A 15,892-nucleotide genomic window follows, 5' to 3' on the forward strand; every position below is an offset into this window, starting at 1 on the left:
TGCCCAAGAAGACCGAGAGCCACCACAAGGCCAAGGGCAAGTAAGGTCTAGCACAGACAGCACGTATCTTCCACTTAACTACAGCAAGTTAAAGGCTCTTTTCAGAGCCATCCATATTTTCACAAGAAAGGCTGGTAACGAGTTCATGCTACCTTGGTAGAATCCGTCCTGAATACATTTGTAAAACATTAGGTTAAAACATTGAGATCCAAGGAAACCGGCCGTGTAGTGTACTCTGAACTTAGTGCATACCAGACGTAACTAAGCTACAAGAGGGTAAAGGGACTGAAATGTACAAGCAGGAAGAAAATTTGCTTTGGGCCAAAAATAATGCCCCACGTGCTTTTCAAATTTTCAGTTTAAGGAAAAGCCATTTTACCCAAGAAAAGTCAGCGATCATTTGTTGCGGCCCAGTGTTGTATCTAGCGTTACCAGAGCCGGTGCTTTACGTGTGCTATTCCAAATCCCCCAGGGACGCCGCCATGTAGTTTCATACGAGAAAATTCGGTATTAGGGGAGCTATAATGACCAGACCTAGGAAGTGGCTGTCCAGGCGACCCGAGATTTACTTCAAAAAACTAACCCAACTATCTAGAGGCGAAGGTAACAAGGTAAAATTGTACTCAATGAAATGTGCAGACCAGCAGGATTGATAACCTTCGAGTCTGTAAAGAATTTGGGGAATTTCAGGTCCCAATTAGATTTACAGAGCCCCACAAATTACATTTAACATGCTTCTTAAATGGCTGGTCACCTAAACTGAGTGAGAGAGTTAAAGAATCTTTGAATATTAATTATTTCATACTGAGAAAGGGAGAGAGGTGGAATGATTCCTCCAATCAGATCCTCCAGTAATTAAGCAATGCGGTTACCGTTCGACCAATGGTTTTATCGCGCGGTTCTTTTGAAAAAGTACAAGGCCAATCAGAAGGCTTCTTACTGTATATAAAGGAATCCTCTCCTTTCCCCGCTAGGTGCTTGGTGTGTCTTTAGTTTCGCCAGATGGCTCGCACGAAGCAGACGGCGCGCAAGTCGACGGGCGGCAAGGCCCCGCGCAAGCAGCTGGCCACCAAGGCGGCCCGCAAGAGCGCGCCGGCCACCGGCGGCGTCAAGAAGCCGCACCGCTACCGGCCCGGCACGGTGGCCCTGCGCGAGATCCGGCGCTACCAGAAGTCCACCGAGCTGCTGATCCGCAAGCTGCCGTTCCAGCGGCTGGTGCGCGAGATCGCGCAGGACTTCAAGACCGACCTGCGCTTCCAGAGCTCGGCCGTCATGGCCCTGCAGGAGGCGTGCGAGGCCTACCTGGTGGGGCTCTTCGAGGACACCAACCTGTGCGCCATCCACGCCAAGCGCGTCACCATCATGCCCAAGGACATCCAGCTGGCGCGCCGCATCCGCGGGGAGAGGGCGTAAAACAAACTCCTGATCGCAAAAGGCTCTTTTCAGAGCCACCCACAGTCTCTTGAAAGCGGTTGTAACTACTATCAACTACCGAAACAATTTAGTTGCTAGGAACCTTTCGGATGTGGTACTTGAATGTTAATTGGCGAAGTCCCTGTCTTAGGCTTCCGTAGCCCTGTTAGAAGTGTTTTTTAAGGTACATCGATCATTTACGGGGTGACTTCAAAGCAGGTTTAATTTCTTGGAGCAGTTAGACAAGCTTCACACGTACACCAGGAACAGGGAGCAAAGTAAGCTTATGGTGGGACCTAAATTCCCCAGGGAGGTTTCTCTACATTTGTAGTGCAGTTCCTCGAAAACCCTTTATATTGGTTTACTTTTGCCTGTTCATTTGGACCTTTTTAAATTAAAGAGAATAGCATTTAGTCAGGTGAGTTTGTAGAGGGTCCTGACCATCCCCTGTAACATAATAGAAGTAAATATAACCGCATTCTCAGTATCCATAAAGTTTTCAGTAGTCCACAAAACATTTCATGTATCCTGACTCCAGAATCTTGTATTGGTCTACCTGAGAAGCGACTGAAGCTCGGGTGATAGAAACACTTATGTACTCACCAGCAGAGACCCACTAAATGCATATATGCAATAAGAAAAAAGACTTGCGTATCATCCCAAAGTTTCTTTGCCTATGCATCTTAAAATCAATAGGATTTGAAATTCTGACAGGTTGCTACCTAAAGTGTCTCTCCTACTCATGTCCTCTTTTAATAAATAAAAAATTATTGACTAAAGTGTTAATTTTTTTAATCTTCTAAGTATAAAATTATAATAAACTGAGGGTAGTTCAAGGTTTCCTGAGGCCTAAAACTTACACAACTTGGCAACTCTTAATAATTACAATTCAAAATTTAAAATACAAAACTAGACAGTATTAATTTATAATTGAAAGAGGAGCCAAATTCCAATTTTACAAAAATAAAACCATAGCCATCACAAAGCTCATAAAAATAGCACATTTTATTAACTCTTGAATACAACACTGTATTTTTTTTCTCAGTATATTTTTGACTGCATACTCTGATTCCATTTTTACTTGAAAATTATTTTGGAGGGCAACCCTCTTGGGTCGCCTCGAGCCTCCTTGGGAACTTAGTGCTATCGCTCAATTAACCCTGCTTTGCTGCCCACCAAAAAAAAAAAAAAGAGGAATATTTGTTATACATACAGTGGGAAGAGAATTCAGTATTTCCTCCAGGGTAAATTGATCACAATTTGTTTTGTTCTCTTGATAACTTGGAACTGAGTTTCAGCTTCAAAACACATTATTGGTAGTGTCATGTTTAAGACTGTTTTCAAATTTGGGAAATCCTTTATCAAGCTTCTTCCATATGTGAGTTGTAAAATTTAGGAGGATTCTTCATGGACTACCTTTCAGCTCTATACATTTCAAATCTTGATTCATCCGTACTATACACCTTTACTCCCACTGCGGTTGCTACAAATACATAGATGTCATTATATGATATCTAGTACTACATCTTCTTGTCTGAAATCCAGGTGAGTTTGTCAGTGAGCAATAGGAGTATACTCGAAACCACTTTTACATCCGATTGGCTAGAACAACTGAACTATATGTGAGCACATCTGCAAATTTTATATCTTGTTAACCCTAAACTAAACATACATGAAGTAAATTTTCTCTTACCCAAATCCAAATGTGTTCATCAGTATCCCAACATAATCAGGCAAAAGGTGAATTGTAATACGAAAGGGAAGATTGAGTGGCAATAAACAACAGGTTTAACCAGCTATGAATAAAATATCTTAACATTGAAATTATTAAAAAAAAGAGAGAGAGAGAGAGACCAAGTGAACACACTCCCAAGAGCCCCTCTCAGGGCTTTTGAAGTACTGAGCCTAACATTTGAGTTTCATTAGCTTCAGGGTAAATGTGCTTCTGAACACTGTCTATGCTTTTCTAAATTATATACATGGCCTTCCCCTGCCTTCCTACCACTCTTCTAACACACCTTAGCAGAGAGCCCTAGGAGTTGAGAATCGCTAGTTTGGGATGACTTGTAGGCCCCGGGGATAATCCGAGCTTTGCTTTGCGTGCTGCTTTGGATGGTGGTACCATTCTCAGAGATACCAGGAGGACAAAACTTAGTGGGGAGGATATAAAGTCAACTCCGAGCAATTTGAACCCTTTCAGTGTAAATGTGAGTTCTCTGGGACAATATTGCAGGGTGTTAGGGATCTATTCTGGACTGAATATCATCTTCCTTTAGAGAGGTCCCCATGGGAGGAACAATAAAACCATGTTTTCATTGGAGTCAGTCTAATAGCTAACATTCATAGTTTTCCATGGGTCAAGTACCACATGAACTGATAGGCCTGAATTATTATATATCATTTTTTACCTTTTTTTTTTTTTAAGTAGGCTCCACGCCCAGCACAGGGCCCAATTCAGGGCTCAAACTCACGACGCCGAGATTAAGACCTGAGCTGAAATCAAGTCAGACGCTCAACCGATTGAGCCACCCAGGCACCCCTATATCATTCTTCATACAACACTGAAAGTCAAGTTCTCTCAGTGTCCATTTTACAGAGGAAGAACTTTAGCCTAAGAGATTTTAGTTAATTGGCCAAATTCATACCACTACTAAATATCATTGACAGGCAATCTCACACCAAACCTACACTCAAAATATCCTCTGATCAATCAGATTGCCCAGAAAGGGATTCTTAGATCTAGTTGCTCCTGTCTTACAGATTAGGCTAGCTGGGTAGGAGATGCAGTGGCCTGGCTAACTTCTATTGTCAGAGTCCTCTGCTCAGTGGCCTGGTATGAGACGAAGTGGGTAGAATGAGTAGAAGACACATCACGTCTTAAGGATGCTCTCTGGGCTTCAGGACCAGGTCAGAATAATCATTTCCTTGGAAACATCTGGATTCTGCTACAGAGCAGAATTTGCTTGTGTCTTCCCCAGAGTGTTTACTATGGAGCTATATTGTCCAAGATAGTAGCCACTAGCCATGGATAGCTATTATGCACTTGAAATGTGGCTAGTCCAAATTAGAATGAGCTTTAAAGGTAAACTACGTACCAGGTTTCAAAGAGCTGTCTGAAAAATAGAATAAAAAACCCTCCTTAATATTTTTTATATTCGATAACTTGTTGAAATAATATTTTTCTTATAGTGAGTTAATATACTATTAAAATAGATTTTACATGTTTTTTTACTCTTTTAAATGTGGCTACTAGAAAATGTCAAATAACCTATATAGCTCTTATTGTATTTCTGAGGAAAAGCACTAGCATACAGAGGATAATTACACTGGCTCACTGATAGGAAACTAGCTATATTCTTTTTTTTTTTTAAGATTTTATTTATTTATTTGAGAGAGAGAATGAGAGAGAGAGAGCACATGAGAGGGGGGAGGGTCAGAGGGAGAAGCAGACTCCCCGCTGAGCAGGGAGCCCGATGCGGGACTCGATCCTGGGACTCCAGGATTATGACCTGAGCGGAAGGCAGTCGCTTAACCAACTGAGCCACCCAGGTGCCCCTAGCTATATTCTTGATATCACCAATCCCCAGTATTAATGACACCTACCTCAAAGTGCTTGACAAGGTGTTTGATAATAAGTGTAGAGTGATGAGCAACAATACTTGGCACATTGTAAATTAGAGCTCAGGAAATGCTAGCTCTCAATGCTGTTGTTCCCACTCTGCCCTAAATCCCTCCACTGTGAAATCCTCTAATGTGTAATCTTGCTTCTCCTGGACCTGTTCATCTCTGGCATGAATTTCAACCCAAAGTTACTTTCTCCACTTCCCTCAGGCATAGAATGATACCTAGAACTTTCCCTATGAGAAGTAATAGGATATTTTTCAGCCATGAGAGAGAGCACTATGTATGGCAGGAAAAAAAAGTTTGGCATAATGCATTACAATGCATTACAAGTAGCCTTTAATTTCTGTGTTACTCATGCTTTTGTCATACATGGACATGAGATCATGAATTTTCATTGTTGACTTATCAATCAGCAGTTTAGTTTATGCAGTTCTGGCTAATCAGCCATGTTTGGGCAATTATTTGAATTTATTATTGCCATTATCAATATGATCATAATAAGTAGAACATTGAAAATGATAATATTAATAATGTCAAAATAAAATCTAGACTTCATAAACTAAAAATCAAGACAAGGACCTTTTTCTTAAAGCGGCCAAATTAGAGTCTAATGAATGGCTTACAGTATCAGACTTAACCCAGTCAACTTTGTGAACACTGGTGAGGGAATGGAACAAAAATCAAAGAAACATTGGTGAAGATTGTATCTAAAGTCTAGGTGAAATTAGAGATTTTTATGAGAACTTTTAGCTCTCTGCGAATGAACTCTCCCTTTAGCCTTACTAGAGAAGGGTGATTATATTTGTTTTTGATGAATACATTTCATTTGAAAGTAAAGGACACCCGTTCCCTAGGCAGATATGTTTGCAGGAGACATTCAATGTGAGGATCAACTGCAAATATATAAACTCCAAAGGTGTGTGGACTTGAAAGCATTTGAAAGAGAAAGGGAGCATGGATATTCACTATGCCATAACCATAAGCACTAACTGGGATTCTATTTGAAGTGTCTTAATGAAGTCTTCTGGTTGCTACAACTTGACCCAACCTGAGCCAAGCAAGGTGACCTCAGTGGCAGGAGTTCCGATGGCTAGGAGAACCAAGAACTCCGATGTCAGGAGCCCAGAGAACACCCCTCTATGCATCTCTCCTCTCTGCTCTGCTCTGTACTTGGTCCCATTCTGCTCTTTTTATTCACAAAACCTCTCGGTTTCTCCTACCGAGTGTCTAAGAAGGCAGTTCCCCGGACATCAGGTCACCTCAGTTTCTGTAACTCAATTCCAGTTTTTGGAAGAAAATTTTTGATGGTTCATATTGGCCCAATGCCCTTTGGACCAGTCAACCATCCTTTAAGGTCAGACACTTCACCAAAAGTTTAGGCCACAGAAAAGAGTATATTGACACACTGACATGCAAACATTAAGCCAAAGATGAGGTTAGAGAAGACCGAGATATTAGGGACCAAACGGCATTCTAGAGTTTTATTGTCCCTATGGTTGCCACAAGCCACATATAGCTAACTGAGCTCTTCAAACAGGTTAGCAGGAACTGAGATGTGCTGTATGCATAGAGTTTCCAAAGACATAATATGAGAAACAAAAAAGAATGTGAAATATCTCATAAATATTTTTATATTGCTTTTATGTTGAACGAGAATCTTTTGGATATGTTAGGTTAAATAAACTGTTATTAAAATTGATTTCACCTGTTTCATTTTTCCTTATTTATGTGGCTATAGACAGCACTGTTCTAGAGGTTGTTAATTCAGACAGGCATAGATCCCTTCCATAACTGGCTATCTTCTTCAGTGTGCACTTTATGGGATGCTGGTCCTCAAGCTCAAATCTCATAGGTTGCCATTTCAACAGTAAAAAGATGACAAAATATCTGGGAATAAAGGTAATAAGAAATATGAAGATATATTTGGAGAAAATTTGAAACATTCTCCACAGATACAAAGTATTTGGGGAAAAAAGGGGGGAACATAAAATGTTCTTGAATAGGAAAATTCATCTCCCCAAATTAATTTGTAAATCTAACATCATCCCAAAGAAACTACTGATACAGTATTGAGGGGTTTTTATGCGTAATGGAGGGGTGAAGAGGTGGAAGGAAGCATCTTAAATTACATTTGGAAAAACGAAATAAAAAATAGAATAACCAGGAAATTCTGAGAAAGAAGAGCAACGAGAGGGAATGAGCTCTATCAGCTATCAGTCATAACATCTCAGTTTATTAAACATTCAATTTTTATTTTAATACCTACTATAGGTCATGTATTCTCAGCATTGAAAATAGTCCTGTGAACAATACTTAACAGTGTGATCACACTTGAGGAATGGCCAAGGAAGATCAAAGGAACAAAGTAGAAAACCAAGAATTACCCCAACTACCCAAGGAATTTAGCCCATGATAAAGGTGGCATCTCAAAATGGGGGTAGGGGAGGGAGGGGAGGGGGGTCAGAAATGGAAGGGTTGTATACATTTATTAAACCTTACAACAAAATACAGGGGGCTCAATTGTTTTAAATGTGAAATTAACAGCACAAAAATTATGGGAAGTAACCACGGGAAAATTCTGCCTTGCTGAGTGTGTGCGCGCGCGCGCGAAGCGCTCTCAAGGAAGTGGAGGTCTTTCTACTCCCGACAACGGACGTCAGAGTATCCCCACTCTGTCGGGCGGGGCGCTGCGGGCAGGGACGAAACCCGTGGTCCCCACCAGGAATGGGGGAACGAATCTAGATTAATTAACGACTAGATCCGTCATCGTGGCAATGGACAAAGAACTGAGCTGCAGGTCTCAGGAGCCCGTTCCTGGAACTTGTCTCAAGAAAATCTGTGCTCACCAGAATATAAACGGGACTAGGACCTTCTCCGTCCAGAAGAAACGCCACGAATATAAAAACCCACAGATAACATCGTGAATATACACGAAAGCCCTTCATTAGAGACACCACCCCCCCACACGCATACGCTTCCAACTGTTTACCCATATTTTGCTCCTCGCGTCGAAACTGTTGGACTTGGGGCCGCACAGAAATCCTTTAAAACGTCTCCGGTTTGGGGAAGTTGACGTCTGCCGAAAATGAGGCTCGGGGACCCGCTGCCAAGACAAAATGGCCGACGAAAAGTTGTTTCTGATGCGCTCAAATCCATCACACCTCTGTCCATGTCCGAAGATACCCAAGGCGAGGGACGGAAGGGTGCGGGCCCAGCCGTGCGCCGAGGCAGGGTCGCCGCCGCCGCTGCGCGCTTGTCCAGACGCGGTACTGGGTGGCCGCGGCGCACGGGCTTGCACACGAGATCGCGGGGCGCAGGCGCCTGCATCCCCTCCTCCCGGGCCGCGTGCTGCCCCCCGGACACCCCTACTGGACTTTGCTAAACATGGGAAGTGTCCGAAATACCAGATGCACGTTTATCAGCGGTTAAAGCCCAAACCAACCCACCAGAAACAAAACATCCGTAGAATACACAAGGGGCCGGGCGCCACCCAATAAAACACACGAAGAAAACCACGGGCTGGAGGAGTGGGCCAACCCGCGAGCAGGGCGGGACTTTTGAATGACTTTCCAATCCAGTGGGGGCATCCCCTGAAGACACCGACAGGCTGGCTGATCTGTGGTTGTTTCCGATGTACCCGGCGCGGGGCGGGGCTGGTGGACGAGTGCGCGCCTCGGGACAGCGCTTCCGCACCGCAGCCGGGGACGCCACCCGGGGCACCGCAGGGCGGGGGACGCGCCCCACGGCGGCGCAGAGATGCCCTCCGCCCCTTTCCGGTCGGTGTTAGCCCGAAGTGGCCAACCACGCCCCCGACCCTGTTCTAGAGCTAGAGGTTAAGGAGGTAAAAGGCATAGGGAGAGGAAAGAATGTTCAGCTCTTTCTCGGAGATAGTGGTGGCTCTGAAAAGAGCCTTTTTGGGTTTTAGAAGCAGACGATCAACAACCTACTTCTTTTTGGGTGCAGCCTTCTTGGGCTTGGCAACCTTGGGCTTGGCAGTCTTGGGCTTCACAGCCTTAGCTGCGCTCTTGGCGGCCTTCTTGGGCTTGGCAGCCTTCGCCTTCTTCGGACTCTTGGCCACTTTCTTGGCGACAGCCGCCGCCGCGGGCTTCTTGGCCTTCTTGGGGGTCTTCTTGGCGCTCTTCTTGGGGGTGCTCGCCCCCGCGGCCTTCTTGGGCTTCTTGGCCGCCCCGGAGGCCCTCTTGGGCTTGGCCGCGCCCGCCTTCTTGGCTTTGGGCTTGGCCTCCCCGGAGGCCGCCTTCTTGTTGAACTTGAAGGAGCCCGAGGCGCCGGTGCCCTTGGTCTGCACCAGGGTGCCCTTGCTCACCAGGCTCTTGAGGCCCAGCTTGATGCGGCTGTTGTTCTTCTCCACGTCGTAGCCGGCGGCCGCGAGCGCCTTCTTGAGCGCGGCCAGGGACACGCCGCTGCGCTCCTTGGAGGCGGCGACGGCCTTGGTGATGAGCTCGGACACCGGGGGCCCGGACGCCTTGCGGCGCGCCCCGGCAGGCTTCTTGGCTGCCTTCTTCTTCACCGGGGCCTTCTCCACCGGGGGGGCGGCGGCGGGAGCGGCGGGAGCGGTCTCCGACATGCTGAGGCTCTGGGACTGGGGACAAGTGGCAGAGCGCCGTGGGGGCGCCGCGGCCGGGCCGCCGTATATATAGAGCGCAGGCGCGCGCTGATTGGTGCTCCGCTCGCCCGCCTGGCTGGCAGGCTCCGAGCCGCCGCCGTGCGCCCAAGTTGTGTTTGTTCGACTTCACAAAAGTGGGAAAATGTGAAAATGCCCCGCACCAAATCTCCCGGCTTTGGTCGGGAAAGGATCCGAGAAGCCTCAGGCTTCGTGCTCGCCGTTTATTTTTTCCGCAAGCCCAAAGACAACGCGTCCAGGCGCCCCCAACTCCCCCAACTCCGAGGGAAGTCCAGGATGGCCAGAGACCACTTTCTGTTTTTCTTCTAAATTACCTGTCCGCTCCTTTGCCCCTGAAAGTTCTTTTTCTCAGGGGTGGTTGGGCACATGCTTCCCTTCTCAGGGAGACAAAAACGAAATGGTTTCCGCCCCAGTTTTCACGATAATTCTGTTTCTTCGCAAGGGAAGTAACACAGGTCCTCTGTGAATTCTGCGCCCAGACCCACAGGAACCGTGGACTGGGACAAGGATTCCCCGGGCCAGTCCAAAGCCGTTAGGGTTGGATGAAAGGGGGTCCAGAAGCCTTGGGGGGTGTCTTGGATCGTGGGGGGTTAGAGACTTAAATCTTAGACTTGAAGACACTGAAATTCTTTATCAAATCCGGCTTTTCACAGATGGGGGCGGGGCACTCTTCACTTCTCCAAAGACGAGAAATTGGGCAGTTTTTAAAAAGGTCTCAGGTTCCCCTCTGGGTTGTGCAAGGCAGGGGGTCTGACCCTCAAGAATAGGGATAATGAGGGAAGAAGGGAGACCCCCTAAGCCTGCAAAAAAAAAAAAAAATCCTCAATAGACTTGGCAGCTATAGATATTGAGATGACCTGTTTTCAAAGAAAACAAGCATTTATTTATTTATTTTCATATGCTCCAGTAAAGGGATGAATTTCAGCACATGAAAATTCTAGGTTACTTCTCGTAATAATATCTAACACATGTTATGCTGTAGAAGGACACTCTCTAACTGGGAATTCAAAGATCTGGATGGAAGTAAAGCAGCTGACTTTAATGTGATACAATTTTATCAGATGAACTATATATTTGAAGTTGAGCAACGTAGATGGCAAAATTTTAAATAGAAATAGAGGAAAAGTACTGGAACATATAAATTATTACACCATTTTTTTGTTGTTGATAAGAACACCTCTTCTCGTCCCCTCTAAAGCCGGTCTTCCATATTCGGTTCTCAAGTTTGCTTTACTTCTTTAAGGTTTGTTACTTCATATTTCAGCCTTTGGTTGCCAGCAGTCACAATATTTTCTTAAGAGAAAAAGCTGAATAAACTTACTACTCATGCATTTAATATGATTGTATATTTATATTTAGGGACAAAGGAAGTATTACAACTTACCAGAAATTCCCATTCAAATATACAGTGACATGAAAATATGTATTAAAGAGACCCGCCTTAGATTGTGATCAAGTTGTACAACTTAAGTTCGGTGATGAATAAAAAATCAGGCATCTTTTGGACTAAGGATGACTCCGTGGTTTTATTGAACAACATTTGTTCAACATTTGGAAATTGTGTCTGGTACTGATCATGTCCTCTGGGAATTAACAGCCTAATAAGATTAGTGATGGATGAATGAGCAGCCGTAGAAAACTACTTTAGACCTGCCATACCTCACTGTGACTTTGGGTATAGGAATTGTAAGAAGTTATTGAAAGTCTTTGAACAACTAAAGCACTTTTATCATACTAATGTACTTTGGTAACAAAATAACAAAACAAAATAAGAACATGGCACTTCGCTCTGATTCTCTGTACAGTGAGACCCCCCCCCCCCCAGGCATCTGAAATTCAGTTAAGCATGCTTTACCACCAGGAAAATAACAGTGGAAAGTCTTGATTACCAGGTCACTGGACTTCCCTTCACTATAAACTGGTGTCCTGATTTATAAAACAGCAACATGTAAATTTGATTACTGTGATTCAGTTCTCTAATATGATCACTCAGGTTGAATCAATCAAAACACATCTCCCCACATGCAAATCTGATGTCCAGATCTCAAGTCATTAGGACACCTGCCGCTCAGTCTTGCTCCCAACCTCCTGGCCGCATGGTATAGCCCAGAAGGCAAAGAAACAAGTAACCCGTCTCCGGATCCCTGTAACTTGTGTTGAGAAAAGGTATCCAAAACTTAAAAACAAGGGGAAACTATTTCTTTGTGTCCTTCCAAGCTGTATTAGGAAATTGTATAAGTTCATCTGTGGGTCATTTGATGCTCTAAGTCAATGCTCTACAATAAAATAGAATGTGAGTCACATGTGTAATTCTAAGTTTTCTAGTAGTCCCATTGACAAAAGTAAAAAGAAACAGGTGAATTTAATTTTAATAATATATTCTACTTCAATCTGTCCAAACTATGACCATTTCAACATGTAATCAAAATTTTAAAAAATTAGATAGTTATATTCCTTTTTTTTCCCCAAATGGCAAGTCTGCCAAATCGAGTGTATTTTACATTCGTAGAACATTCCATTTCAGACTAGCCACCTTACAGGTGCTCACCGGCCACAGGTGACTACTGCTTACCGTTCTAGATGGCCCAGCTTTTGAGAAGGTAACTGACCTCGTATTTACTCTTTGATTAGGTCCAGAGTATGTGAAATTAGACATTCACTTGTAGAAGATTGACACTCTAATCAGGGTTTTGTCCAGTCGAGAGGCAAATGAACTCTTTCCAGCAGAAAAGATAACCCTAAAAGTGATGATTGCATTGCCTCATAGAACTTTAACCAGTTTTGTATCTGAAAAACTACCAGTTATTCAGCCTTTCAGCATTTTTTCTTTTCCGGACTGAACACGTATTTCATTCTCCTGTATCCTGCCTTGACCTAACTTGGTCATCCTGCTTGCAACCTCTCTAATGACTTATATCATTCTTTGTCCCATGCTTGAGCCTGCTGTAAACAGTACTTGCAGGAGATGCGTATTTTTAACTTCTTGAAGATTATACCTCGACACCTGGTTACTTGGTTTGTTCTAAGTGCTCCAGATCAGAATCTTTAGAAACCATTCTAAAAATCAGAAGACACAAAACTCTTTGGCTGTCCACTTTAAAGTAACTTTAGATCTGGTAGGTGTGTCATGGAGTCTCGGGCTTTGAAATAAGATTGAACAAGCCTGTGAGCAACAGAAAGCCTATTAAAATTAGTTCCAAGGGAAAATTCAGGTCAAGGGTGTGGTCTTCCCACTCAAAATTGGTGGCCTCAAGGTAGCCAACAATAAGCTGAGGACACAAATATTGCAATGCAATAAATTGTGTATTTTTGTATTTGCACACCTTCTGAATATTATGGATTGGCTAATTTTCTTTCATCCTCTTCAGGTCTGGAAAGCTGGTGAACACAATTAAATATGCAGAGCCGAATGTCATGTCCAAGAGGCTATAATGGCCACTGGACAGAGCGTGTGGGGGAGAGAGACTTGAACAGCAAGAAAGACACAAAGACAGTGAGAGTTGCTGCTGGAGCAGGTGTAGGGATCCTCCTTTTACCAGAATAGGGTTCTGTCTGCTTCTGAAGGTGGCTGACCTGATATTTGTGAACCCTGTTACAGGCCCCCACTGGGAGCGATTAAAACCTGCTTCTTCCTGACTCACCAGTGGATGAGGCTAATAATCGCAGCCCCTCCACTGCGCTGCCTGCTCGAGTGTAAATGGCTAGTACTTTGGTCCACTGTGAGGTGGTTGATAAAGGGCAGCCTGAGAAAAAATATGCAGGAAAGAGCTTCCGGAGATTTGCAGTCTAAAGAAGATTGTAAGTCTGATCGGAAAGACCCAAACCACGGAGAGAACAGAAGAATAAAAAAATTAAAATGTTCATGTGCTGGTTACACCTTTGCCTGCAAGTCCTTACCAACTCTGTTGGGAAAATAAGACATCAGAGTTCAGCCTAGAGCAGTGGATCTCAAACTTCTAGATTTCAGGACCCCTTTACACTCCTAAAAGTCAGTAAGGCCCCCCAAATTTCGTTAATGATGGTTACACTTATAGGCATATTAGCTGCTTTAGAAATTAAAACTGAGTGTTAAATTAATTTAATAATGTGTATCTATATTTACTTGGTAGTATTCATTAAGTACAAAATTAACTATGTTTATAATTGTATATATATAACATATCACATATTCATTTATATTACATTTTATAGATCTGTATGTATAACATATGGTATAGAATATCATATATAATATTATAGTACATTATATTTTATGTATTATATTGCATATATAAATGATGGACGGCCAACTCAAAAAAACCTGCGCATTCCCTAGCCAGTTGGAAATCCTGGGAGCCCCAGGCTAACCTGAAACTTGTCAGGCTGCCTACAGGTAGAGAACACAGCTGAGCTCATGGTGCAGGAGGGTAGAAAGATAGCAGTTTCGGAGCAAGCACACTGTTTACGATCCCAATTCCTCCACCCAGTAGCGGGGTGGCCCTGCTAAGTTCTCAGACTTTCCACTTCCATTTCCTCCTCTGGCACAGGGGAATAGCACCTCCCCCCAGGAATCCAGTGAGAATTAGATTAGATCCCATGCATACAGTTGCTGAGACGGGGCTGAACACACAGTTGCCTCTTATTTGAGGTTTCTTTCCATGAGATCCACCCACCATGGGACTCTGCTGTTTTAGAGTGACGCTGAGAAAGTTGGTGCTCTCCTTAATTTGGAGGAGGGTGAGAATAGACCCGCCAACAAGCTTGTTCCTCTTTCAATTAGGTATGTTGCTCCTGGAAGCCTCTGAAAGGTAATATGACTAGGTACTAACCCAAGGAAAACCTTGAGAAGAGATTCTTTTTTTTTTATTTTTTAAAAAGATTTTATTTATTTATTTAATTGACACAGAGAGAGAGACAGCGAGAGAGGGAACATAAACAGGGGGAATGGGAGAGGGAGAAGCTGGCTTCCCTCTGAGCAGGGAGCCCGATGCGGGGCTCGATCCCAGGACCCTGGGATCATGACCTGAGCCAAAAGCAGACGCTTAATGACTGAGCCACCCAGGTGCTCCGAGAAGAGATGAAGCTGGACCATTGGAGAAGGGAGACGTATGTGGGTGTGTGAGCGCACATGAGCATGTGTGTGCATGCGTGTAATTGTGTGTGTGTGCACGTGCACGTGTTGGGGAGTAGTAGGTGAGCATATAACCCAGGACCATCACTGTCACTCAGAATCTACCCCCACATTGCTCTTCTTGGAGCTCACTCCTAAAACTCCATGGGAAGAGAGGATGATGACACGCACATAGTCACCTGGTCCCCACCTTCTGCATTGCAGGCGTGTGCATACTTTCAATGGCAGGCAGCTAAGGCTGTCAGGGAGAGCTGTGTGTTGCCTAAGAGGGACCAAGGAACTCCATCACCCTGCATTTTTTACTACTAAACTCACCTAAACCTGCTTAAGTTCAACAGAAATCCTTGTTGGGACCAAATTCTTATTCCATTAGTCTACCTACGGATTTGTAGCTATGCTTCAGGTAATACATAGATTTCTTATACTTTTCATGGTTAGTAGTAGTGGCATTTATATTAATAGCCTCTTAATTTTATAAAATAATCCAAGAAAAATACAGAGGTGGCATAGTATATTTATCAAAATGACTGCCTCAGAGGCTGGAATGCCTGGGTTCAAGTTCAACTTTACCATTGGACAAGTTATTTAATTTCTCTGTTTCAGTCTTCTCATCTATAAATGTCAGTAATACTACCTGATTCATAGGCTGTTATGTGAATTAATGAGTTAATATTTATGTAGCTCTTAGAATAGTACCTGCCATATTATAAGTACAAAATCTTATATATACATATTAAATAAAAATTTGTTTTAAAAGCACACATATATTACTATAAACATAACACAGCACAATCCTGCAACTGTTGGTTCAACAGTGTCCATAGTACTGATAAAGATAACAGGTAACTGCACCCTGTATGGACCAGGCATTATATGCACTATTTTCGTTCCATCTTCACCACCATCCTGTACGTCCTTTACATTCAATATCATTTCATCAGCAAGAAAACGGAGATTGAGAATTCAGATTCCTCCTGGGACAAGCCGTGAAGACAGTACAATCCATGTCCCCAACACTTGTGCACACACAAATACCCATTGAACTACAGTCGAAGATAAGACTTGTTTTTTAACTTATAAAGTGCATAAATCAAAGTACACCC

General features: G+C 43.6%; 2 protein-coding genes across 2 annotated transcripts in view; one reads left to right on the forward strand and one right to left on the reverse strand.

Annotated features, from left to right (window-relative positions):
* Positions 1–15,892, forward strand: part of LOC118027231 — a 71,298-nt gene that overhangs the window by 27,210 nt on the left and 28,196 nt on the right. The window contains exons 2-3 of the mRNA XM_035030449.1: positions 994–1,331; positions 15,039–15,044. Of these exons, the coding sequence (XP_034886340.1) occupies positions 994–1,331; positions 15,039–15,044 (344 nt within the window). The remainder of the gene's footprint in view (positions 1–993; positions 1,332–15,038; positions 15,045–15,892) is intronic.
* Positions 7,249–9,652, reverse strand: LOC117997486 (histone H1.2). The gene has a single exon (XM_034985809.1). It carries the CDS (start codon positions 9,620–9,622, stop codon positions 8,981–8,983), a length of 642 nt encoding a protein of 213 aa, XP_034841700.1. The 5' UTR covers positions 9,623–9,652; the 3' UTR covers positions 7,249–8,980.

This window comes from Mirounga leonina, unplaced genomic scaffold (assembly GCF_011800145.1).
Source record: "Mirounga leonina isolate KUSES-001 unplaced genomic scaffold, KU_Mleo_1.0 Mir_366, whole genome shotgun sequence".
Classification (NCBI taxonomy): Eukaryota; Metazoa; Chordata; class Mammalia; order Carnivora; family Phocidae; genus Mirounga; species Mirounga leonina.